At 39.4% G+C, this 19,404-nt stretch overlaps 1 protein-coding gene across 1 annotated transcript in view; it reads right to left on the reverse strand.

Annotated features, from left to right (window-relative positions):
- Positions 1-16,914, reverse strand: part of LOC140843325 (relaxin receptor 2-like) — a 41,797-nt gene extending 24,883 nt beyond the window's left edge. The window contains 7 exon segments of the mRNA XM_073212288.1: positions 3,398-3,425; positions 3,428-3,464; positions 4,828-4,937; positions 7,453-7,530; positions 9,078-9,282; positions 10,045-10,059; positions 16,894-16,914. Coding sequence (XP_073068389.1) covers positions 3,398-3,425; positions 3,428-3,464; positions 4,828-4,937; positions 7,453-7,530; positions 9,078-9,282; positions 10,045-10,059; positions 16,894-16,914 — 494 coding nt within the window.
- Positions 16,915-19,404: the final 2,490 nt, after the last annotated feature.

The raw sequence follows: 19,404 nt of genomic DNA on the forward strand, positions 1-19,404 counted from the left end.
CTCAGGATGGCAATGAATAGAGAGAATACATGGTCGGGGCAGTTCAAGCCCAGATAGTAGAGTACATTCATCAAAATGAGTTAAAGCCCTCTGGCTTGAGCAATTTCTCCTAGAAATTGAGAAACACCAAAAATGAAAACACTGAATCATGACCAATTACTGAGGAATCTAGAAAGGAGAAGATCAGCTGGAAAATTAAAGATGGAAAGCATAGTTTTCATTTTTCAAAAATGGAAAAAGTAGATTTCACAAGCTGGATGAGCTTGACATTTGTTTAAGGAGAGATCATAGAGCAGGCTCATAGGACACCACTCTGTGAGCACCTCAAAGAGGGAGAGAACAGGGCATGTCAGATCCTCCTGACCTTCTTCTCTGAAAGACTGATCAACAGAAATGCTTGGTATAATGTCAACCAGACACAGATCATGTCTTTTCATGATGTGTTTATGGATGAAACAGAAGACAATACTTATTGTCTGAAGGATGATGATAACAGGCCCTGGAAAGGTGACTTGGCCACATCCTCTCTGGTATTTTACACCAGATCTTGGGTAAAGATGGGTCATCTTATTTTCAGATGACAGAGTGCTGGGAGCATAGTGATTAGGTGGAGTTTTGCTACCTTGGTTACTTGAGCTGTTGTAATGCAGAATTTGGAAGAAAAGGTAGTGTTTAAGGACAGGAGATACCAGGGGTGGGCTGAGCCCAGGGGTTGGAGAAGAGTGGCAGGAGCTGCTGGGAGGTGTGAGGGGAGCGGCCGTAAGGAAGGGTTGCCAAGCTTATGAGCGGCTCTACAAGCTTCTAGTAACACTTGTGAAGAACTTGAGTCATTCTCAAAGCAGAGTTTGGTTCCTGGACATTTTCCTTGATGGTTAACAATATTCTGAGACTGGACCGTGTGGATAAGCTTCCAAAGGATCATGATCGGAGGTCTGGCTTTGAGGCCAAGCTCTGCTATTCATCAGCTGGCTGACTCCGGGCAAACAACCTCTCTTTCCCAAGTATGTTTCCTCATCCTGAAAGGGACCTTCATGATTTCTGCCTCACCTTGCAGATTTTGAGGATCAGATAAGAATTCCAAATCTTGGAACCCTTTGTAAACGTTAAAAAGTGACATATGAATATAAGGCATTGCACCTTGCATGGCATAGACACTTAGTGAATATTCATTGATGACAGTCTCCTAGTCTCTTTCTCTGAGTCTCTAGGAGAATCAAATAGCCTAGAAAGCGTCCAATAGCACCTTGCATCAGGAGAACCCTTGCTGGATGATACTCCGGTTATGATGTGGTACCTAAGTTCTCTCAAAGCAGAATTAAATATTTATATGGAGAAGGTTCCAGCTGATTCAGGCAGTTAAGGTTAATCCCTACTCTTTTTAACTAGGAAAAACTGGGACCTAAATTAGAGAAATTAGTGATTCCATATTCTTCCATTGAGTGGAATAGCAGATACTATGAGAGATAAATATAGACGTAGCACAAGGCTTTGGGTCAGAGGTCTGGGAAAGCACTTGGCCTGAGAAGTCTAATTTTAATGCTCCTTTGCTTGATCCTCAATTGATCCTTCTGCCCCCCCCAAAAGATGGTTTTCCCCAAATTAGAAGGAAAAACATGTATACAAGGGGTGGGGTGGTCTGTGTGTTGAAGAGCAGTATGTGTTGGTAGAAGATTCAATTAGATGCTAGAACAATTTCTTTCCATCTCTATGTTTCTGGTTATTGTGAAATAAACGCTGCATTAGGCATCCGAAGACAGGCTCTAATTCTAGCTTTTCCACTAACTAGTTCTGGATCTTAGGTAACTCATTTAACCATTGCAGACTTTAATTACCTCATGAATAATGAAAAGATTTAATTAGAGATTCATAAAACTTCTATGACTCCAGGTAATAGAATTTCAACAGGTGCTCTAAACTGTGAAGCTTTTCCCTTTTTTCTGCTAGTGCTCTTTTTTGTCCTCCCTTGAGCATAAGTGAGGCAGTGCAAGGACAATATTGATTCACAGAATGAGTATGTGGTGATCCTAAGAATTCCCAGTAAGATTAAAAGCAGTGCGTTCTCTAGAGGAATCTGGAAACCCAGAGCTAATGCACAGCTACTCCTGTGTGACAATGACAATGTGACCACATTTCCAGGATGGAGAAGAAGGTCCTGACTGCAGATGAAATTCACACAGGTTATAGTCAAACCCAGGCATGGTTATCTATGTTCACATAAAATTCTACCTCACTAATGGACCTACGTCAATGACTCCCTTTCTTGTACTGGGGATTCTGGACCTGGATTCATGAAGAGCATGCAGCTGTCGGTGGGATCTGAAACCAAACATGTTTTTCCAGTATCAGCAAAGGATCAGACTTTTTTCATTCCTGGTTTTGACATATTCCACATTTCTAAAAACTCTTCCTCTGTGCCAAAAGTTGATGGATAAAATAAGCTGATGGCCCTGCCAAGGGGCCTCACAGCATAACTTGGCTAATTTTTAAGTCTACTCTAATGACCATCTTGGCAAGTATAGAAACTTGATCTCTCCATTAACCCAGAGTGACTGGGCATAGAGGGACTGATACACAGTAGTCAAACTCATAAAAGTTTGAATAATCTCATTTTCTTTACTCAAATGGGAACTATCTTATTCCACAAATAAGAATGTTTCCCAAATATGTTAGTATGAGTAATTTGGAAAGTTAATGTAGTTATCATAAAGTTGTTTGGTGAGCTGGCAATCAAAGCAACGACTCTCTATCAAGACACAGTTATGTAAATTGTGACAATTACAGTCCATCCCTGTCCCCCCATAGAGGCTGTCTCTAGGTCATATACCTCTGACCCTGGCTTGCTTTCTAGGATGATATTGGCAACATTTTGACACTTTGTTCATTACTGATTACCATTTTTTCACTGCTGACTGCAACCAATTTATTAACATTTTATTTCCTCCGATATCTTATCCCTGATTTCACTCAGATTGTGTTTTTGCTCCTATTGAGAGACAGCCTGTAGCCTGTCATGTGTTTTAAATGATCTGATCATTCTTGCCTATGCTAACATTTTTCGTTGAAGTTAAAAAGTGCATCTAATGTCTCTGAATCTGCAATGTCATTTTCCAAATATCTTGGAGAAATGCATTTAACTATGTGTTTTCTTATTAAAATGCCTGTTCTCAACTCTTAACTCTATAAAAGTAGTTTAAATCAAAATTAGCTCAGCTATGTTATGAAATGTAAAGGTACTACTTTTCAATGCTTTCTTTTCTAATCTTCACTATGTTTAGAAAAATTAATTTAATGATAAAGGTAATCAACATTGTATTTCATTTTACTTTAGGATCAAAAACATCTTAAACAAAACATCACAAGGATTTCCCCCTAAAAAACACTATTAATAGCTACTTACATCTTTTTAAGTTCTGTGTATTTGATTAAACTTTATCTGGAAGACTGAATTTTTTTTCTTAAGAGACCTAAAATAACATGTAAAGCAGACTTCATTATGGTTGTTATGACCAACCAAACTCTTCCTTAGAAACTGTGCTTGAGAAGAAAATATCTGGTGATGTTCCAAACTACTTAACACACACTTGAAAAAAACAAAGTAACTTAAAACTTTATCATGGCAGAAAAAAAAAGCTTAGGAAGCACAATTAAAGCAGTTTGCAAACATTTGACAAGTCTAGTCAGCTAGTTAATAGTCTGGAATGTCTACAGTGGAATGTCTAATAGTCTGGAATGTCTGACTGGACAGACTCTGCTCTTCCTCCCTGTGCTATGGTGACACAAAAATGGGAACCTATACCGGTCTGTACCTCTTTTTCTAGTTCCTTTCCTTGTGAGAGGATATTGTTCGTTTGGGATTGTCCTTCTTTCTTAAGGGAGGCCTCCACTGCTATGTACGTCCCTCTTAGAACCACTCTAGGTCCATTGCACATACTTTGATCCATTGGGTTTCTGTTTTATTTGCTTCCATGCATTGTTTGTTTTCTTCTTCGGTTTCTTCATTGAATCACTGATTATTGACAAGCACGTTGTGTAGCTTCCATCTCTATGTTTTCTCTAGTTTTCTGCATGTCCTTAATTCCTAGTTTCATACCATTTTGATGGGAAAAGGTGCTTGATACACGTTCAGTCTTCTTAAATTGATGGGGACATTTTTCTGTCCTAATATGTGATCTCTTCTGGAGAACATTCCAAGTGTACCTGAAAAGAATGTGTATAATGCTGCTTTGGGCTGCAATGTTCTGTGATCTGTCTGGTCTGCTGTGTCATAAAATGCCACAGTTTTATGACACAGTTTTAACTTTTTTACTCTACTTAACAAAACCAAAAAGTCCACAAATCCTAACCAACTCACGCATGCCCAAATTATGACATGACTGAAATTCCTGAGGCTCTCAAAAGGTTTTTTCACAGCACAGAAAAACTCACAGGATGATGACATAGCTAGTTTCATAGCTCTTATATCTCTGCAGTCTTGGCCACCATTAAAAATGAGATCAACTATGTGAGTATTCTTCCTTTTTGAGATTTCTTTTTAGTTGTACAGATCTGGCATTTTCCTAATAATACATACATCAGAAAGCAATTAAAAATAAGAACTCCGGACATCTGTGAACTAAAGCATAACCTGGCTAATTCAACATAGAGTGTTGAATATGTTTTTTTCCCTAGAGAAGGACTGGAATTCTCTGATGGCTGGTGGTCTTAAAAGCAGGTGCTGTTATTTTGCCAATATACAAGTAGCATAAAACAGAACAAAGACACATTGGATCAGGTTACATGGCTTTCATATGACTTTAGGGGCAAATAGCATGAGGATTTGACATCTACTCACAGTAATGTGGCATTGCTGGAAGTCAGGGGCATGAACTTTAAGCCAGCATCCATGCATTCCAGCTCAGTTTCTTTGCAGTCACAGCGCTGTGGAAACTGGTCTAGAACTAGGGGCAAAAAGAGTGAGATTTCACTAGGGCAAAAATACTTTGCTTTAATTATGACTTTGTCTCTAAGAACTGATGTTGTTCTCTTTGCATTGAATGTATATGACATTTATGTCTTGTTAAAAGGACTAACTCAGCCCTATGATAAAAACAAGTCAGAATCCTTTCCTAGTCAAATATAGACTGATTTGGTGTTCATCTCCGTTCTAGCTTCCAGAGGTTATTTCATAGGCATATAATAAGTGATTAGAAAGAAGCCACAGAAAAATTTAAATATCAGAAAAGTATCTAGTAAAGTAAGATTAAGTTTTCCTCAATGAAAAATGTTACTATAATTGCGTGTCTCTCTATGGTATAATCTTTAAACTTGAATGCGTATAATTGAGGCAATTTGATTTAATTGAATGGCACAAAGAACTGGTTCAATAAATACTGTTAATTTAAATTCAGTTCAGTTCTTTTCCCATTTTCAAACCTCTTAGAGCTGTGTGAAGTTGCAGGTTTTTACAATAGACACCATTATGCCTTATTAAAATAAAAAGTCAGATACCCTGTCATTTCGGTTCTTGTTTTTCCTGGCTAGAAAGTTAAAGTAGGTCATACAAGTTGTAGAGAAGCTGTAAAGTTGAGAAAAACTTAGATCCAGCTATATGAAGCATTCAGAAGAAAGAAGAAGGTTTCAGAATTTACTCTGAAGAAACTTACATCATTATGGAAATAATGGCATATAAAGGTGTGAAGAATCTGTGGAGAAACCAGGCCAAGTCACTCCATGGGACAGTCACTTTGTGTGGATGTGTTTGTGTTTGTGTGTATGTGTGTGTGTTCGGCAGAGAGAATGACCAGGCTATACTAATGGAGCATTTGATTTTATCTCTGATTCTATGGGTATTTGTTTTGATGGCACTAAGAAAAATGAGAATTATTTTCAAATTTTAACTTTTTAAATTTGTTGAAATCTGATTGTAAGTTCCCTCAAGTTGCTCTGCTTCTTCTAGATCACTTTTAAACTTTATTTTAAAAATTAACTTCACTGAATTTTAGTAAATTCAACACACTTATTTTGAATGCCTGCTCAATTCAAAAGATGCATTTTAGCATACAAAGTTTTGGGAAATAGTCAATGTTGTTTATAGGTTTATGCTAGGTAGCTCAGCTTCCTAAAGATAAGTTCAAAATGTTTACTTTAACATATATTGGCATTGAAAATAGTGGTTATTAGATTAAAACCTTGAGGTTGCAGACTTCTATTTACTGATAAATAGATGTTCTCTAGGGGCAACATTGTCCCAGGGAGAAAACCACCATCCTAACCCATTCTCTACAATTCTGGTGGAGGGATCATTTTCACATATATTTCTTATCCTGTGCTTCTCCTCCTGATTGAAAGAAAATAAGCACACGACTTGGGGGGCTGCCCACTGTGTACAGCAGTGACGGCCACATGGGACATGTGTAAGGCATCAGGGAGAGAATATTAGGACTCCCAGTTCTGTCTGTTTCTAATCTTCTTCATTTCTAAATTTATACATGATATACTTGTGAATAAGTCTATAATAAGTGGTAATTATAAACTGGTATTATAAAGTATGTAAGATATTGTCAATGCAGTATTTAATACATATATACATTATGTATGTAATCATATGTAATTACTAATGTGTATATAAAAACATATATGCACCTACATAACTATGTCTATATTCACAGTATACATATATAATACATGTATATACATAAACATATTTCTATCTCCAGCATCAAGGCCAATCTCCAAAGTGTGTACCCAGAGCCCCTTAGGGGCTGGCCCCTCTCTGGGTTCATGTCCTTCACCTCATGCACTCAGAACCATTGCCAAAGGCATGGGGAACCATGTTCTTTACCTTCCCATTCCAGCACTTTCCTGGCCTTGCTTTCCTGCTCATCCTGTTACCTTCTACCCTTCCCTCCATCTAAGGATTTCAAAGTCTATCTCACTGTCGTCTTTTCTGTGGATCTTTCCCCACTCCCAGCAGGGCAATCATTTCTACCAGTGGGCGTCCACGTTGCCTGTGCAAACATAAATCTTCCAATTTAGCATTAATAGTGTATCCTTCCTGCCTCTGTAAGGATTTGTCTTTCTTACTGCAATGTGAACTATGTATTTGTGGGTTGGGACCACATCTTATGGTAGTCTCAATGTCTGATGTAGGGGCTGGAAAATAGTTAGTGCTCAATATCTTTATTGAAGGAAATAATTAGAGGGAATAAGATCTTTATTATTTGTCACAATCATTCAATGCCTATATATTCTTGCAATGATAGACTAATACATAAAATGATCATGAATTGAGAATGTCTTTTTCTTCTTTCTTTTCAGCCTATGGGCAAACAACAGATGAGTCGACTCTTGAAATACACTGAACTGAAATTGAAATTCTAAAGGGAATTTATCACACTACCCATATAAATCCATAAGCCACAAACCGTGTTGCTTGCAAAGCTGATACTGAGTCTTTGAACCAATAACACTTACAGCACTCCTGTGTTAATGTCACATTATTAGCATTTCCATGGACTGTGCCAAATATAGTTGCCCATCCACTTGTGTCTCCTGTGAAATAGTTATGAATATGTGTCAGTTATTCTATAAACCAAATATCAAACTACAAAGCAAAAGTATAAAAATTTGATAATGAAATCAATTAAAAATTTGTTTAAGTATTAATAACATCAATGGTAAGGGACAAAGAGCTAGGTAAACATTTGGAGTTTTCCCCTTTTTCGCAGTTACAAATATTTCAAATGTATTTATCTTGAAATATACAATGTAAATCAGTAATTATTTTACATACACGTATCCATCTTGGAAACTGTCACCTATTTCTATGCTGACATTTTAAATTATCTTAATTTTGAGGTCCTCAGAATAATACAATATAATCTGAATTCTGTTTTGTCAAATGCATAAGCATTACATATTACATTGATAGATGTAATGAGTTCTGATAAAACTCATGTCTCCTGATCTTTTTAATAAAGCAAAAATGAAATTCCTTTTCATGAAGGCTATCCATTCCTGTTGAAAGAAATAATATTTTCTTAATTTGTCAGAAGATATGATTTTGCTTATTTGCCAAGGTTCTTTTCCTTTTTTTGCAATAAAATCATATTCATTTTAAAAAGGAGGCATCATTTGAAGTATAATTACTTTAGCATATGCTCTTAAAAAGGTATACACATCGTATGTATGATAGCAAAGTCCACACAGACAGAAAAGTCAGTTTAAAATGTTGTCCACAGGTGCCTTTGAGCCCTGCGATCTTTAATTAATTTCTGTCTTATAATACTTTCAATGGTTTTTTAAATGATTCAATTTGATGCCTTTGTAGGAATTATCTAATTTGCATTCAGAATATCCTCATGAGGCAGATAAGCCTGCAGAATCTCTGATCCCCATGCCATGGGTAGGAAAGGCCAGGAGCTTGATTGACTTGCCCATGGGCATCCGGAGGGCTGCCCCCTATCACCGATTGAGAACCTGCGATGGACTTCATTGTTTTAGGCTCTGGGACAGCAAAACAAATCAGGAACAAATAAACTCTTCTCGAGGAACCCATGTCTAGTGAGATAAGTATGTGAAAAGACAAGAAGGTCCTTAGTACATCACAGCAGATACACTAGGATGCTGTGGCCACAGACCAGGTGCTCATCCTAGACTGATGGGGAGCTTCCGGATCAGGGCACATGGCCAAGGCAGCCAGCCTCTCCATGAGGAGGGGCACCTGGTCAAAGAATTCATTCTCAGGGCAGGATTAGGATATTCTTGAAATTGAACCATATTAGTAATCCTTAAGGAGGTAGCCACAGGAAGCCATTTAAAATCAAAATCTGGGGATCCAAGGAGATTTCAAAATACAACTTCAATTTTTATAAAATATTTTTAATTCTACAATACTGTATTTTATACATGTTGTTGTTCTGTATTTTATAATATATTTTATAATACTGTATTTCTGGTTTCAGCAACCTTTATGAATATTCAGGTCATCACGACAAATCAATCAGGGATCAATTACTTGTGTTCCCTATAGAAGAGCAGATCCGCCCCGCTGCCGGGGGAGCATTACTGTTCCGTGTGCAGGTATCAGGCGGACTCACCGCAGTTGTCCTCGTCAGCCCCGTTCCCACAGTCGTTCACGCCGTCACAGTGGAAAGCGCGGGGCAGGCACTTGGTCAGATTCCCGCAGGGAAAATATCCTTTTGTGCACAAAGGAGTGACTGTACCGCCTTCAGTCAGTGCAAAATCTAAGGGAAAGGGGACCAAAATGTCATGTAATAGCAAGAAAGTGCTAATATGGCTGAGCTCTTGTCATGGTGCCCCATTCATTTTACTTCCCCAGGAACACTCTGTGTTGAATCTGTCTCATGTTATTCTCAGTGCACAATTTCTTTGAAATTCTTAATTAGAATGTTCTACCCAATCACCATCATGAACCCAACACCAGCCGTACCAGCAATGGAGTCAAGGCCCATTTTGACTCCACTTGATGAAGGCAATAGTAAACAAAACCCAAGCTACTGTGCTACTTTTGTATGAAATCAAAGCTAGCAGAATCCAACAGAGGGATTTGCTTACTAATTAGTCCTTTACAAGGATTTGAAGTGACATATAATAATAGACACATAGGCAAAAGGACAGCTGAAGCATGAATTAGGAGTGCAGAACCACCTCTGAATAAGGAGAGCTAGTAGTAATAATATCTGACACTCACTGAGTTTACCGTGTGCCAGGCCTTTGCATAATGGTTATCTCAGCTATTATTTCATCCACGTCTGGGTGATACTGTCCTTTATGTTTCAGGAGTAAGGAGGTCGAATGCCATCACCCATCTGGAAAGTCACATATGGCTGGTTTAAATCACCCCCATCCCCAGTCCCAGAGACCCACTCTTAACCACTCTGCTCTGAAGACATCAACTGAGTCAGGAACCTATATTTCAAGAAGCATATGTCCCCTAAGAGTATGAACTGACAACAGTCTCTGTATTGAGAACGTAAGAGAAGACAAGAGTTGAACAACTGCTGGGTTGAATGAAGGAATGCGGTAAGGACATATAACTAGCACTGAGAACATGTCCTGCTCTGTGGATAGGATGACCAAAACATGCCAGACATTTAGACGTAAGAGACAGTCTTTCAATTTTGTAACAGTACTTTTCAGAAAATAAAGAGGTATGTTCTTTGTAAATACTAAAATTGTGGAAGTCACGTAGTTTTAAAAAGGGACAAGGTGAAATGTCACAGAAGCTGATTTAAAGAGACTGTAGACTCAGGCATGGCTACAGGTCATTATGAGTAATTGAAGGAAGAGAGGGGTGTTTGCAAAGTTCCTAACCATGCCCCTGAATCATGGCCAGAAATTTCCTTGAGTCAATGGTAAGATGTTTGTTAATATAGTGGAAAGATAGAGAACAAACCTTCGTGGAGCACCATCTACATTGTACTGGGCATATCCTAATTATCTCACTTTAATCTTAATAGCAATTTTGTGTGGTTGGTGTTATTACTTCCATGGAAAGATGATAAAATGAAGCCTGAGACTATGACGGCACTTCTGACTCTGGTTCTTCGGGAAATGCTCTTGTTACATCTGGGTCCTTCAAGAAAATGCTGACGTGGAGTGGTCTGCTGCCCCACCCAGGCAGGCTACCAGGCTTTCCTAAAGATAGTGGAGCCTGATGGCCCTTGTTGGTTAGCAAATAATGCCCCTTATCACAAGGCAGGAATTTCATATAGGCACTAAAGACATGTCTGAGCTACATGTGCATGTTAAGCTTTTAGTGATTTCATTAGAGAGGAAGAGTAGTCATCTCATTACTTGAGCTTTAGACCTTGAGTCGTAATGACCCTCAAAATCCCATAAATGCAAAGAAGGGGAGTCTGGCCCTCTCCGGGGGACAGTCAATGTGACAGTGACGCTGTCCCCCAGAAGCTGATGCATCTGCTAGGCCTTTCCTAAGTGGGGATGTGGCCTATGCTTTCTATCCACTGGATTTTTGTTCTTAAAAAAGCAAAAAACATTTTCTCTGCTTCTAAGGGAGTGACAGATGAATGATTTACTACCAGCAACTAGGCACTAGAGACCAGTCAGGTGTGACTATTTTAGGGACCCTCAGCTGCACGCCTGTGGAGTTTGGCTTGTGAAGCCTATTCACCCAGCAAGAAGCATACTGAGTCTTAGATTTTTAAATCTCTTAATTTCTTTTGTGTAAAGATTTCTGTAGAGAGCAGAGTCATAAAAACTAGTAGTCCTTCTATGTTTGGGACATGAATGAATGAGAATCAATATATCTCAGTGCAACAGTTTTGGAATTTTTTAAAGAGAGTTACTCACAATTAGAAATAAGTTTTGTATCACAAATAAGCAAGCTCGCACATGCACACCACTGAAAACAATTTCTCAAATACTTCTTGCCTTTTACTATGTGGGATGTGCTCTGATCATTGCTCTTCTGACTTACTCAGTTGAAAAGGACTCATAGGCCACTATGTTGATCTGTGACCTACTATTCAAAAATGTACCTTAATGAAGTGCTCTGGAAATTATCAGACCTGCCTGGATTAGAATTCGCTCTGCCACTCACTAGTGGTGTGACTTTGAGCAAGAATCTTGATCTCTAAACTTTTGTTTTCTCATATTTAAAATAAAGTAATGATAAGATCTCCCATATGAGTATGTTTCAGGAGCTGGCCAAGCTAAGGCTTGTGAAGTACTGGAGACTGCCGGGCTCTCAGTTAACCTTGTCATACAGGCAATTTCAGCACAAGCTCAGAAAAGAGGACTTAAGGAAGGTGTGGTGCAGGGGGAGGCTTGCTGTGCCTTAGCATTGCACCATGTTTTGTGACCTCTATGAAAAAATAATAGGAGCTGTAATAAAGCTTCCTCTACTTCTCCACGTTTTTCTCTCTTAACTGCCCTAGGACATTACAGCTTCTGTTTTAAGCAGCCTCAACTCTCTTTTGAAAATTAATGGGGGTCTTTTAATGATAAATAAGCAATGAAAATGTCCTCATGAACCTTTAATAGTAATACTTTCTTAACGATCCAGAAAAATGGCTCAAACATTTGATCAAAGACAATTTTGCAATAGAAGGCTGAGGCCTTATAAGGAATTTTGAAGACAGTATTTTGTGTTCCCTCATGAGATTTACCATGAAGATAACCTTGAGTTCTTTGAGGGCTGGATCCAAGTAATGCCCATCTCCCAGCGACAGACTCACTTAGGGGGAAACAAACATTCAACTGTTACAGATGAGAGGGATCAAGATAGTTTCTTTTTCTGTGGAACACCTGGGTCACATCTAGAAAGGATGCATGAGGGAGGGGAGGAGGAAGACTGGCCATGCGCAGAGTTTGTCCATTGCGTTTCTCATAATTCCCCACTTTCACCCCAGAATATCTTCCTGAAGACATCTTAAGGTATAAATTTTATATGAATTGAAAGTAAATAAATGAAATCTATCCCCTACCCCTTGCCCTCTGCATCCTAAATCCCCATCCTGTAACTTAGGCCTGCATACATGATGCTCAATAACTTTTTAAATTAATGAATGAATTAATGGATCCTTTCGGAATAAAAGAGGAATCAAAGGAAGAGGCCCTTACAAGATTTAAACCTCCCAAAGCTTCAGGCTTACATTTTTATTCCAATGACAAAATATTGTTTAGTCTTCTATTTATTCCATTTATCATTCTGTTCTGTCATACAATTTAAAAATAATTAAAAATCCCTGCTGTATTTGGCACATAATGAAAAAGAATCAATAGACATCTGTGAAGGGTATATTCGGCTATCTATTCTTCCTGCCATCTGTGGGAATGGAAAAAATGAGCTTTTATGGAAAGTTGGGGGTTATAAAAGTCGAGGATGCCTACATTAAAACTATGTTGATAGCCTCCACAGCAATTTCTGTGGGGCCCCTGCCGAACACACAGCCGAGGGGAGGTGTGAGCACTGGAGAAAATCACTCAGGAATAGTCTCTCTTCTTCTCTCTTATGGTCAATATTCTGGACATGTCTGTGCAAAGGGACTTAAAATGACTCTTTGATAGCTTTTTGAAGCCTGCTGGGCTGCTGCCCAAGGACAGTTTTTTTCCTGCCCACCAACACTTTCCTTGTGTTACTGGGAAACAATAGGTGAGAACGACTTTTTGGGTTCTCAGTTTAAGAATTCAAGGAGATGTACATGCCCTTCTTTGCTTTCTCTGATTCTCTTCCAGGGTTAGTCCTGCTTACAGATGGCCAAAGCCTTTACCCATCAGCCTGCTGTTCTGGCTGAGTCTCTCTCCACAGTGAGGCCAGAGACGACGACCCCATGGCCCCAGGGATTTGGGGACCACAGAGGGTCCAGGCCAGGGAGGCCATTTCCCAGAGTGCACCACTCCTAGCGGAGTTCGGTCCTGTTCAGATGCAGATGAAGCCTCTGCCATGGATGCCAGAGAGCCAGTCGCTCTTGAAAGAGCAGCACCAGGGAAACTGCTCCTTTAGCGTCAAGCAAATGTTAACCGAATGCCCTCTGGGTGCTAGGTCAAGGGTCAGACAACATCCATTCCCACCTGGGAAACAGGATCTCAAAGAGGGGAAGGCACACCATTCAGTGCAGCCCCCATGAGAAGCAAAGGCGATCCAGCTCATTCGAGTCCACCCACTGGAGACCGTCCCACTTTGTGGACATGTCTGAGCCTCACTGAAAGCCCACCATGGTGGGGCAGATGATTCACTGTTTCTGTGAAGGAAACCAATAAAGTCTTGCTAAGAAAGCTTTTATGTGATGGTGAGTGGAGAGGAATTGGCCTCTTGTGTGTTGTTTCCTCAGCTTAGAAAACTTACACCTTTATTCTACTGTTTGCCCTGAAAGGATTGCATGGCCACATCAGTCACTAAGTACAAGATCCAGACCCCATTTCATGCACACTTTTACCCCACCTCCTTCCCATTTCAAAGATGCCTGCCTTCGAGGAAGGTCACCAAGCCCCATTTCTGTCATATTTTTCAGGACAAGCCAAATGCCTGTTAATTTCCCTCAGGCTTCTTCTACTCACAGATTTTCTCAGAAAACTGTCATCCCATCTCACTCTTCAGATATTGTCTGATGTTTAGACAAACTGATTTATGGTAATGATACATACCTATGTGGAATAAAGTATGGGCTGGATACATGTTGACTGATAGTAGAAAACAGGTGAATTTCAAATTGTCAGTATCATTTTCACCAGGGGTAGATTTCAGCCCCATGTCTCCCCTAGGCTGGTGCATTTATGTGGATCACACATAAATCCACATAAGGGCACAAGGAATGCTTGTCTCCCCAAACGATCTCTTTTACTGACCAGGAAACTGTATACACTTCACCTTGAGAGATGCTTTCTTTTAGCTGAAAGCTTGCCTTTTAGTCTTCAAACACCTGTCTTGTTCTGCTTGAGTCTGAGAGACTAAGTTCTTCCTACAAGCTGCCTGAGCACAATGAACTCAGAGAATGAATGCTGTGGCGTGTGAAGGTTAGGTGGATATGGGGAGGGTGTCTGTGCAGGGGACAGGGTGCAGCCTGATGGGAAACGTGGAGAGGACAGAAGGGGAGAGTTGTGCTCTTTGCCTCTCCCTTTATCCCTCTCGGATTCGTTGACTGCCCCGTCCCAAGGGACTTTCACTGGCTATTATTCCTCTTGGTGGTCATTCTCCCCAATTCGAGTCTCATTGGATTACAGATTTCTGTGCATCCCAGACTTCGGTGGACCTGACACGGGCATGGGACCCCTTCACACTGATGGACTAGTGCTGAGCCTTGCAGACACTGCACAGTATTGGCTGGAGTTCTGGAAGCATCTTTTCTGGTGGACCAAGGACACAGGTCTCCCTTTCTGCCCTCAGTGTAGCCTCTCCTCTGTGTTCTGCATTCCATCTAACTGCCTCTTCTCAGAATCTCTCTTCTGCTAATTATTTCCTTTACCTCTTACATTTTCAATACTCCTGTCTTTCCCCTTAAGGGATTTTCTGTTAACATTAATCTTATTCAATCTCCTCCAGTCAACCAACTAAACCAGTCAACCACTCAAGCAAGCAAGCACCCAATCGACTCAAATCCTACTCTGTCCACATGAGGACAGAGGCACACATCTCTCCTTTAAAAAGTAAATTCCCCCAAAAAATCAGTCAAGTCAGTGTCTCCACGTCCTCACCACCCTTTTTTCTTCTGAAAAGCATTCTGTCTTGGCCCTGCTGCTCTGCTGTTATTCTTCACACCAGAAGCACTAATATCCTCTTTGTTACTAAATACAGTAAGCATTTCAGAGTTCTCTGCAGCGCTAACGCAGCCAACCGCAGTCACCAAGTAGAAATCCTTCTCTGCCCTGGCTTCGTGGTGTTGCACAGCCTTGCTTTACTTCCTCTTTCTCCATAATCTCCAAAGGTTCCCTTATCACCACCCCTTTTCTCCGTAATGCTCTGGCTTCCTTTCCTTTGCCAGTTCTTTGAGGGTCACCAATACACAGATGAGGTCCGAGGTTTCTGACACCAATAGGATGAACTGAAGAAGTTAGAGGGACCTGCAAAAAGTTACTAATTTTTAGTTTTGCAAATAAGAACATTAAAAACCCCTGACTGTGTTTTATAATAATGGTTTGTTAGAAAAATAGTATTTTATTGTTAAAATGAGAGAGAACATACCCACAGAAGAAAAGACAATCCTTTGAAAGGAAGGCATTTAGCTTTGTGAAAACCTAATTTATTTAGGCTCATGGACTGGTAAAACTTACATTCCTGACAGCAGTGGCCTGAAACAGTGCTCTAATATGTGTGAGAAAATGGAATCTGGCAATGTTACCGGAATTCTCTGGGAAGGTTAGCTCTCTGTTGTATAACTCACAGATATTTTCTCCCAGTTTGTCACTTGTCTTTAACTCTGCTCATGACAGGGGCTCCAGAGAGAGAACTATCAGATCCTGACTTTAAAATAACTATGCAAACTGAAAACAGAAGGTAATTTACTTGATTCAATTAAGGATATTTATAAAAACCTATAAGAGAGTATACTCAATGGTGAATTATGGCTTTCCCTTTGAGACTAGGAACAGCACAGCAATATTCCCTATTACTACATTTCTTCAACATTGTGTGGAAGGGCTTAGCAAATTCAGTAAGGCAAGTAAATCAGTTGTATAATTATTGGAAGAGAAGAAATAAGTCTGTCATTATTCATGACTGGTACGATTGTGAACATAAAAAATCCAGAATAATAAACTATTAGTGTTAGTGAGTTTAGCAAGGTGTCCACAAAATCAATTTAATTTCTATATATCAGCAACGAACAATTAGAAAATGAAATGTTTAAAAAATACCCTTTACTATCACATCAACTGTTTCATATATTTAGGAATAAAACTAACAAAAATCTGCAAGACATTTATGCAAAGTATATAAAATTATTAAGAGACATTAGAGACTTAAATGAATGGAGACTTACTATTTTAAAGATGTTAACACTTACCTCAAATTCATCTATAGGTTCAAAACAACAAAAATCCAGGAGTGTGCATGTATATGTGAGCAGAAATGGGTAAGTTGCTTCTGAAAGGCACATGGTAATGCAGGAGAGAAAGAGGCAGCCAAGTCAGCTTTGAAGAAAGAGAACACATTGAGAGAACTCATCTGTGTGTCAAGACTCACAGTGGTGCAATACTCTAAGCAGCACGATATCAGGGCAGACTGAAACCTAGATCAATGGAGCAGAACAGATAGCTCAGACACACACACATATGGACACTTGATTTATGACCTGGTGGCACCGCAGAGCACCGTTGAGTATGGTCACTTAGAGGTAGATTATGCTACATATTAAAGGTAAACCAAGGAAATTTCCAGAAGAGAATATAGGAGAAAGTCCTTATGACTTTGGGGTAGAGATTTTAAGAAAATACAAAAACAACAAACAAAAGCATCACTCATAAGAGAAAAGAGAGAGAAACGAGACTAAACTTAGGAACTGTTGAAAGATAAAATGTCACTATTAAGAAAGTATGAAAGTAAGCTGCAGAGGAGATGTTTCAAAAACTTTCAAAGTCTACAGTTAGAATACATCCTAATACTCTCTAATACATATGTATTCTATATTTATATTTATGCACATTTATATTATCTATATACATTATATATATGTATATATATACAAACATATATATTAGAGAGAAAGTGGTCCTACTTATTAATAAAGAAAAGATTAACAGTAAATAGAAAAAGTAGCAAGAGCTTGAATAGACTCTAAATATAAGAGGATATCCAAATAGCCAAAAAAATCTGAGAAAGTATTAAATCTAATTAGTGATCAGGGAAATGCAAATGTAAACTACAATGAGATAGCACACAGGTTACCAGCATGGCTATAATTTAAAAAAAACAATCATACACTATTTGACAAGGCTATGGAGCTGTGCAAACTCTCGCACACGGGTGGGACTCTTAATTAGAGCAACTGCTTTAGAAAACAGTTTGTCATTTGTGACCTACCAAACTTGAGGCTCTGGGAACCTTATGAGTTGGCAGTTTTACCTCTAGATACAGATCCGCAGGTCCCCGTAGAAATGCACACCCAGGTGCCCCAAGAGACTCAGACAAGGATATCACAGAAACAGTACTCAGAAAAGGACAAAACTGGAAGCAGTCCAACTGTCCTTGCAAAATAAAATGGCTAACAAAAGGATATATTCATCGATGCGTAACATATGGTATTGAAAATGAAGAAACTAAATCATTCAAAGTGATTTCAGATCAAGCATAGCCAGTGGACAGTTCTCCTGTACTTCTTATAATTGCTCTGTGTTCCATCAGGGAAACACGCATTTTATGGTAATAAGACATTTAGACATAAGTTTGCCGTGTTCTGTATGTCCGAAATGCAATTTTTCTCATTTTGCAATTCATCGTTCTGTGATATTTATCTCAAAAATCATTTCTCTGCAAACTTTACTGATCCCTCCACGACCACTCCAGAGGATGAACTTCTCTTTTCTTTGCAGAGCATCTTGCGCATACATCTATTGTAGTATTTATGGCATTTAATATAATTAGAGATATTTTCATTCTTCCTGTAGTTTACTGTGCCCCACCTATGGAAAGGAACTTACTTTATTAATTTTGAATCTCCTGATGCCTAGAAAAGTTCTCCATTTTTAGCACATACCATATGCCTCCAAATTGTTATCCAAACTTAGTTAACATTTTCAAGGATAATAAAATTGTTTTCATAATTGGCCTACACATACCTAAATCCCTGTATGTGGAAGTGGGGAGCATACAGGTCCTTCAATGATCATGTCAGAAACAGGCTAAGTTTGTGTTGGATATATGCCAGTGTGGGTTAGGTGCACACACAAGTTCTATGCTCTTTTCCCTTTTCTCATTTGTCTTATATTAATGCTTCTTTTTTTACTTTGGCCTTTTTGCTTGAAGCTATCTCCCATACACAGCAGAGGTAGCAGAGGAGAAGTGGGAAATTTCCAGGTGAATTCTATGGCCCACACTGGCTTATTACACTCTATGCTCTACACCTAGAAATCAGGTTATAGGAAAAGGAATTGCCCCATGCTTTTACTCCTTGTAAAACCCCTGCAACTCATACATACAATGAACGAAAATAACACTGCAATGCAAAACAGTGTGCTCTTACTGAGGGCAACCTATTTTCAAAGTAGATAATTTTAGCTTTAGTAGTTACAGCTTAAGTAGTGTCTTGCCAATGGGTTTCAGCCCCAGGCAAGTTCACTATGGATTCAATGAGGCCAAAGAAATGATAGTAGAACAATCTTGGGGTGAAAGGGTTATATCCAACTTTGTTTCCATGGTGGCAGGTCAGTCACTAAAATCCCATCCACTCAGAGTGAGTCTGCACACAGCAAGTCAGACTCTGCCTCTGGACCACTCTGCCCACACAGCTGTCCTCTGGGCCTCTGTCCTCGGCACTGCCACCACTCCAGCCTCTGCTCTGCTCTCCTGCAGCCTTGCAGCCATGCCACCATGTCGCCCATAGCACTGGGTGGAGCTCTCTAGATTCAATAATGATGTATTGCTCACACATGTGCAGTGAGCTAGCCAACCAGGGCCAGGTGAGAACCCTGACCACAGGAGCTTTCATTTTATCCACCGTAGTTAAGAGTGGCATTTTTTAGTGGGAAGCAGGAAAAAACCATGAAAGAATGGCTTCTAAGCAAGGGAATGGAGTTTTTCAGTACCACTCAGCACAGATTATTTTTCCTGCCAATAGGTAAGTTTACCTACAACTCTTTCACCTCATTCTCAGATAGGATTTGAGGCTTTTGAGGGAACACTTTTTCAGTGTCCCTCAAAGGCAGAATGAAAGCGAATTAATATCTTTTGCATTTCTTACATTTCATGAATTTACATGAAAGGAAATTAAGAGTAGGAGTATCTGCAAC

The sequence above is a fragment of the Manis javanica genome, chromosome 1 (genome assembly GCF_040802235.1).
Source record: "Manis javanica isolate MJ-LG chromosome 1, MJ_LKY, whole genome shotgun sequence".
NCBI classification, from domain to species: domain Eukaryota; kingdom Metazoa; phylum Chordata; class Mammalia; order Pholidota; family Manidae; genus Manis; species Manis javanica.